Genomic DNA, 8,377 nt, shown 5'->3' on the forward strand with positions numbered 1-8,377 from the left:
TCTAACAAAAGCAAACATGAAATTTTCAGCAGTGTGTTTTTCACTTTTCAAGACATAAACTCACATAAGAATCATCATCCCAGACTAAGTGAACTACAAGTGTCATATTTACCAAATATGTTGCCCAATGCCTATTCCATCATGCATTAAAGTTTTGCACACAACCAAGAACAGCTAAACTGTCTTGCAGCATAACCACATATCAATTAGTCATTTTGCAAGATCAGGCTGTTATGTTGCAAAAATTTCAGGGCTGAGCTTCAAAGTCACAAAAGAAGGCCAAGTATCTACTTTATCATCACCATAATTATTGCTTTAGCTCACTTCGAGGGGCTCAGAAGACGAGATGCTGAAACAGATGATCGAAGAAAGATTCTAGACAGTAAAAAGTGCTTACATGAAATTATCTTGGATCAATTTTCTCAATTCTTCCAGTTTCTGGATAATATTTGGATTCATCAAATCTCTTGCTTCTCTTATAAGAGTGCCCTCTCTGCTGAATTGATATGCATCAACCACAGTCGTAATCCAGGTGTGTAGCTGGTCTGGTGTCCTGTAAGAATTTTGTTACAGGGAAGGATCAATCAGAAAATCATTTGAAATTTGCCTAAACAAGTAATCCTCACATGTGCCCGAGACAACTAGGTAACTGCCTGATTGGCATGTCGAGAACAGCTACATACTTCATACCGTGTCTTCTACCAAGTTTTTGCAGATAAATTATGGGGGTTAAAAACACTTCAGTCTCCCAATTCATGGAGTCTTTTCATTTTGATCACCAAACGTTTTTTGTTCCAAATTAGTTGCTCAACCTTTATTTCTGTTCATGTTTAGACACTCGTTTGACCTCTAGGTGCCAAATTAACATAAATGACAACGTGGTTGATAGAAAATATAACAAGGATGGTAAATCTGGTTAGTGCATTGTTTTTATCGTCCAGCTAGGCAAAAGCCATTATGATCTTTCTTTTTTCTTGCAAAGTTTTTCTTCTCTTTCATTATTTCTTTAGAAAGGTGCATTTCGAAAGCACCGGTAATCCAACAAACAAGACACATTTTTTCCAACTAGACGATAAAAACAATGCATTAATGGATTTCCCAATCCACGTCATATTTTCCATTATCCATTTAGCATTTCGTGAACTCAACAGACATAATGCAAAACAAAAATAAATTAAAAACTCTACACTAAATCAGATATTTAGAAAAAAAAAAAAGGAAGTTAGGCAACCAAAATGAAACAATGATAAAAACTGGGTGACTAATGGGTTAGGTTCAAGATGCATACGTGTATAGACAGTCTATATCCTTTCCTGCAAGTTCCTCCCCCGGGGTAAAAGCATCCTTTAAAGCACTAATTCGCTCCTCAGGGTCTTTGATTGTAAGCAGGTATTTGAGTATCCTGATTTCTTTTGGCATAAGCCTCTGAAGATTACCTCTTGCTGTCTTATATAAATGATACAATACGTCTTTCACCTGATAAAAGAAGAAAACTTGTTAATAAGAAACACATTATCTGCAGGCGAATGAGAATATGCATGTCCTTTCAGATGTTTTTGACAAATGCTAGTCCTTTAGAATTCAAAACAGCAGTGAGGTTTTAATCCAAAAATTTCCTCAATACTATAAATTTTCTCTAACTACTTCAATTTGTTAAATTTAGAAAGAAGAGCATGCAATAAGGAGATCAATAAATGTACCTCGTCTTTCATCATGTTCGACTCTCTAGCAGCTGACCAAGCTTTTGTAATCATGAGAACCAATGCTGAATCAAGTTCATTTTTCTCAGCCAAATTATCTATCTTCCGGCAAGCAGCATCTAAAGAGGGAGAATTAATTATATCTTGAAATTTCAAGTCTGCAGCATTGATCGCTTCTATACTTTCGGTAGCAGTATCATAAGCTTGTACAGCAGCTAAGCACATATTACCAATCTTTGCCACATCTATTCATCCACACACAGAGAGAGAAAATATAATGTCACAAATCATCTTAATTGCAACTATAAGCAAAACTTCAAAATTCTGCATCCTGTCCTAGTCAGCTTTCGGATGAAAGATTATACTGGACTGGCTTCCAAGTAGTATAATTAAAAACATTGCATAAACATCCGAATACAATTCAAAATTGAGATCAGGCTTCACTATTTCAAGGAGCAATCAACAGGCTGAAAGGCAGAGAAAGTTATGACACGGAACATAGAAACAGTATCCAAGGTTCAATCAAAGCTCAGATGGAAATTATGGACAGGAGGGGGAAGAGGCAGTGTGTGTCCTCACGTGGAAGTATATCAGGAATAACAAGAGCACAATAAAGACACCAAGGTTTAATTTATATCCGAAGTTATCTGAAAAATAAAATAAAAATTATTTGTAGAAGAATAACAACGGGAAGTGTCAAATGGATTTTTTCCTCAAATGAAAAAAGGTCTCTCTTGTTATCACTAAAGGAGAAGGAAAACATACATCATGAGCGGATAATGATCAATGTACCATCACAACAATGTCCGAACAGAATAGGCCAGACTGGGACACGGATGGTTTAATATAAGCTGCACAGTTTCTTGTTCAGTAAGAGCCACAGGGATATTTACCATCTCAGGGATTTGTATATTTAATAGCACCAATTCATTTTATCAGTAACCCCAACCCATGTGAGTTAGAAGAGAAGAAATGTTTCATTTAGCATGTGTCTTAATTATCTATGTTTCCGAAATCCAGGTAAATTTTTTTTTCAAGAATAAATAAATCTAAGACAATAATTGTAGAGTTTTCAGAACACTTTATTATGCCACAAATCTATTGTGCCGTAGGTGATAAGTATTGCATAATGCAATAGTTTGTTTAATGAAGTACAGCCAACAGAATAAAAAGACGTAAAGTTCATATGTGATTCTTATTTCAGGATTTAAAGGTAAGTCTCCAATTTGTAGAGCAAGTAAAGCAAAAATAGCTTGATACTCAAATAAAAAAAAATCCTTTAATGGTAAAAGGAAAAATAAAAAGATATCTAACATGTTACAAGTGCTAGTTGGTCAATAATTGACGAAATATAGAACTGTAATAATTCATATCCAAAACATGCAGGAAGGATTCAGCATGTCTAGCCTGGTAAGTTAGTCATTGCTCAATGCAAATGTCAGTGAACAAAAATAGCTTCCATCTACTCTAAATCACATTAAAAGCAGTTGGACTATGCAACAGGCCTCATACTCTTTTAAACAAGTATGGTCACATATAGTAGGGCAGTACCAAGGAATTGTGTTACAATAGGCTTGTATGAAAGTTTTCTCTAGTCCTAATTACATATCAGTCATGGATGAGCTTAAAGGTATCCAAGTACAGGTTTGTGAGCTTAACCGGGATGAATTGTAAGGATATTGTGAGGTCTTTTCTTGTAATTGGTCCGATCATAACTTTAATTACCGAGTCATATTTTCTTGAATAGCTGCAAATATATAGTAGTAATAGAACTTTAGAATAGCACTTCAAGGACAACTATATAATATATTAAAAATCATTATAGTCCTATTAGAAATAAAGATACAGATGGAGCTAAAATAAAGGACCAATTATCCCAAAGGCCAATTATTTTAGATAAGTAGATTTAATTGGTAAGAGTAAAGTAGGAAGTGAAGAGAATGTAATCCCTAGAATAAGGGCTGGTTGGAAGAAAGGACGAAATGTTATAAGTATTCCATATGATTGGAAGATAACCACTGTTAAAAAAGAACCTATACAATATAAAGCAGTTCTTAGACGAACAAAGCTTCATGGTACTGACTGTTAACCGATTCAAACGTAACTAATGTTGTTAAGATGGATGTGGAACCATACTATAGTGGAGAAAATAAGAAATGAGTAAGTTTAAAAAAAATAAAATGGCAACAAGTAATTATACTCCAGCAAGTGAATATGGAAAAATAAAGGAATGATGTCTTAAATGGTGGAGGTATGCCTTGCAGAAACATAAAGAAGAATCCTTGAGAAGTGTATTGCAATCTCATAAGAAATTATTAGAAGGAGAGATGAAGAAACTTAGCATCCGTTGGAGGATGTTAAAGATTGACTTCTTCTAATGATTCAAAAAGAAATAATTTCAGATTATAAAATGGTAAATAATGATTCATGTCAACGACTCAATTGCTAATAAGATTTCCAAATTCTGGATCTTTTATCCAGAGAATGAAGAACCATCAAGTGAAGAGGACAACGATATAAGTCTGATCCATATTGTAATTATCATAATTCAATCTGTATCATTCTGGCATGTAAAGCAACCTTCATATCATTACCAAAAAACTAATAAATCAGTCCTTGATGTAAGCCAGATATATATCAACCTCGTAAATATGAAAGCACACGGGGGAAAAAATAGAATATAAAATAGGCTACATAGTCTCACCATTTTGTTCTGTTGGATTATCATAGTAAGATTCTGCCACAGTCTGCAGATGAACAAAAAATTCTTTTGTGAAGTCTTTGCGACGCCTAGCGACAATTTCACCAACCTCGGACGGCGACTTCTTGACCACCTCAAGAAGCTCATTATGCCTTTGAACATCATCATCAATCTGAAAAATAAACTTCAAATTAACTCCTACAGAAGGAGCTGAATGTTTAGCTATGAACTATATATCATGCAAAAAGATTACAACTTTGTTATGTGAACACGAGTTAAAAAAATGATCAAACACCCTTGAGGCTCATAAATCCATAAAATCTTCTACTCATTGAACCATCATCAAATGTCCTTTGTTTTTGCAAAAGTAAAAAGCAATCAAATTGGTCAAGAAAATCTCTAATACAAGAAGGATGATTCAAAATTAATCATTCTTTTCTGAACAGTACAGCTAAACGCACAAGGCAAGATCCGATGACACTGATATTAGAAGATTACAAATTTGTTATCCGAACACAAGTAAAAATAAATGATCATACACCCTTGAAGCTCATAAGTCCATACAATCTTCTACTCCTTGAACCTTCACCAAATGTCATTTGTTTTTGCAAAAGTAAGAAGCAATCATATTGGTCAAGAAAATCCCTAATACAAGAAGGATGATTCAAAATTAATCATTCTTTTCTGAACGGTACAGCTAAACGCACAAGGCAAGATCCAATGACACTGATTTTAGAGTTAATAGAATATTAAATCAACAATCTCTAGCATATAGTTTGAAATCGATTCCAAAAGAACCAATTTTTCACCAAGTAGAGTCTTTCATTCTATTTTAAATTTTGAAAAAAAAATAAATAAATAAATAACAAAGAACATTTAGAAAGATTTTGGAGTTCCAAATCAACTAATTTTAGGCCAAAGAGAAAAGTCACACCTCTTTCAGCTTTCTTGCAAGGCGGAGTAGCTTGTGCTTCATCCCCGGATCACTTTCATTATCCACTTGGTCTTGACACCGCTTGTAAAAGTGGGGTCGGATATTGCTCCACTCCTTGATAAAAGTCAGCAGCCTTCTCCAATCAGATGGGGTGGGCTTGTCAATCAAAAAGATGTTGATTAGCTTATCACAAATGCGGATCATTTTACCGTCACTGAATCTACCATCTGTGACATCCTTATCCTCTTGATCTTCCTCATTTGATGTTGAAGGTTCATTGTCATAGTTGGAATGGAGGTGTACACCATTTGTTGTATGATCTTCAGCAAAATCATTTGTTATTGCAGTTGCATTACCAACAATAGCCCCAATAGAGGAACATTGTATCCTAACTGTATCATCTGACAATAGAAAATCCGATTACAGAGGAATAACTGTAGACTGTTGCTTAAAAAAAAAACAGGAATCTTTTCCCTCAAAAACAAAATTTGATACAGTAATTCATAGATGAAAGCCATTACAACCATCCATTCAAAATTATTGAAGCACGTACGAACAAGCTTATAATTAGTAGAGTAAAATCACCAACAAGGTTCAAGGTTAAACTACGTTAGAAGATAAAATAAGAAAAATAAAGGACTAAACTAACATTTCTTCGTAGGTAATAAAATTTAGAATAAGTAAAGTACTAGCATACCTTAAGCATGAGAATTTCTCACCCTCGGCGAATTCCCACCTAGTCATCTAATAACTAAGCTCACATTTGGGAATTTGAAATTATATTCTTTCTCCCAAAATTACACCTAAATTTTTTTCTCACTTTCTCCGCCTGTAGCACTTCCATTTCCATATCCAAGACCCCCAATTTCACTCTCCTAAGCTCGACTAAGCCTTCCTTCTATTCCAACTTGAACAAAATTATTTCTACTTCACAGTCCACAACCATCTCTGCTGAATATAGATGTTAGGTGTCTGAATTAGAGCCCAAAAAAATTAAATTAGATGGGATCCCATTCAAATTTGAATTGATTACAGACAAATTTAGGCACCATATTTATGACCTTAAATACTATGCAAGTATTCCTATTACTCCTTAGCTCAACAATGAAATCCTTATACTAAAGTTAAATCCCAAAAATTATACCAATCACATTAATATTTAGAAAAAAAAATATAAAACTAGTCACACAACTACCACAGAATTAAAAAGAGGACGTTCTACAAAGTCATTACAAACTCTAATATTCAAAAAACTAGAAATGAAAATCCCAAAAATAATTGCTAACAAAATTAAAATGTTACCTGTAAATTTCGAAGATAAATACCGTAAATTTCTTCGAATTGAAGGTCTGAAAAGAGATAGCAAATGAGAGGAGTTTCTGGAAGTGTGAGGCGGCGGTCGAACGGATAAGGCATTGAAAGAGTTGAGAGAAGCAGAAGCCAACTCCATTGAAGATTCAAATGTGTTAACAAAATTGATAACACAAGATTTGAAAAGAAATTCTTTGTTAGTGAAGAATTCGGTTGAGCCGAAGCTGGGAACTGAGATTTTTGTGACTTCTTCAATTGACCTTCACTGACATCATCCTTTAAACCTCAGTTTGGTATTCTGTCTATAACAAAACGTAAACGCAATAATTTTGGAAAAATTAGGGCCAAATCCCAACTTTTCAGTTACTGTGAAAATGGCCATCTAATATTTAAAGTTAATATTTTAACACCCTAACATATTCAATTATGTAAAAGTATGTCTCAGCGATGAAAACTGAAAATATGAAATTTGAAGCCGCACATGAATTTCACGTTAAAATTTAAGAAATATTTGCAGCTTGACGGGTTTCCAATAATTATAATATCCATATTGTTAGTTTCAATCACATGGAAACTCAGTGCTTTTTTGGTAAAGCTTTTTGCTAAAATTAATAGCACTTTTTGGACCGTTGCCAAAGAGAAGTGTGAGAAGGAAGTCAACAAAATACGACGGGCAATGGACAGAGAAACAATTAAAATCAGGATAGAAGCGAAAACAATGAGGCCCTCAATTCCACAATGTTGAATTGGTTAGGGGGTTAAAATGTCACGTTTAGAGGTTAGGGATATAATTTCACACTATTTCAAAGGTTGAGGAGCATGATCATAATTCTTCCTAACAATAGTAGAGATATTTTATTATTGTAGTATGTATCTTTGTGGCATTAATTTAATTTTTACAACATTTGCTTTTAAATTACTTAATTCATCATCATCATCATCATCATCATTATTTTTTGAAACTATACATAATTGGTCTCAATAATATATTGAGATAATGAAAAATTGTAGTAGAAAATACAGAAGTATGAGCGTAATTGGTCTCAACTACTTATGTACACATTTAATTATAACTGAATAAATAACAAGAAATAATCAAGACTCAAAATGAATGTAATACCATAATTTTCACAAAGATGAACTCATTTCTTACCTAATATCATATTTGTTGTGCATCCATAGTTGTAGACTACACATTTCAATTGTTATGGTTTAGAGATAAAAAATTTGGGCAAGTCTAATTTTGTACATTGGTGTCTTGACACCATAAACCCATCAACACTCCTCGTCAATGCCAAGCAACATTGATTTTATTATATTGCATTTGAAGAAATTTCTACACATGATGAATCATAATCACTCGGATCCAACGTGTAACTAACACTCCAATATGAATAATCCCACATTAATTAAACCTTCAAAAATTTCTTTATCTCAACACTCCATTATAAATAATTTTTACCATCTAAACTCAAATTTATCGATTGAAGCGAATCATCATTTGCACTAGCCATCATAAAAAGTTCAACCCAAAAATCAACAACCAACCACCAACATAATAGTACCTCAAATAAATACAAAGGCCCAGTCAAATATCAACTCCGAAAATGAAGAAAGCCACGAGAAGGGACTAAATCTTTGGTGGGGCGAGCGCACCACAAAGTTCAACCCAAAAATCAACAACCAACCACCAACATAATAGTACCTCAAACAAATACAAGGGCCTAGTCA

The 8,377-nt window shown here is 33.8% G+C and overlaps 1 protein-coding gene across 1 annotated transcript; it reads right to left on the bottom strand.

Moving 5' to 3' along the window:
* Window positions 1-6,943, bottom strand: LOC111393832 (uncharacterized protein At4g37920-like). Its single transcript, XM_023019550.1, has 6 exons — window positions 6,638-6,943; window positions 5,336-5,736; window positions 4,405-4,573; window positions 1,701-1,945; window positions 1,289-1,476; window positions 1-553 (listed from the first exon to the last, which is right to left on the bottom strand). The coding sequence occupies exons 1-6, from the start codon at window positions 6,783-6,785 to the stop codon at window positions 394-396; spliced, it is 1,311 nt and encodes a 436-aa protein (XP_022875318.1). The 5' UTR covers window positions 6,786-6,943; the 3' UTR covers window positions 1-393.
* Between the last annotated feature and the right edge of the window lie 1,434 nt (window positions 6,944-8,377).

Source organism: Olea europaea, chromosome 4, assembly GCF_002742605.1.
Source record: "Olea europaea var. sylvestris chromosome 4, O_europaea_v1, whole genome shotgun sequence".
Taxonomy (NCBI): domain Eukaryota; kingdom Viridiplantae; phylum Streptophyta; class Magnoliopsida; order Lamiales; family Oleaceae; genus Olea; species Olea europaea.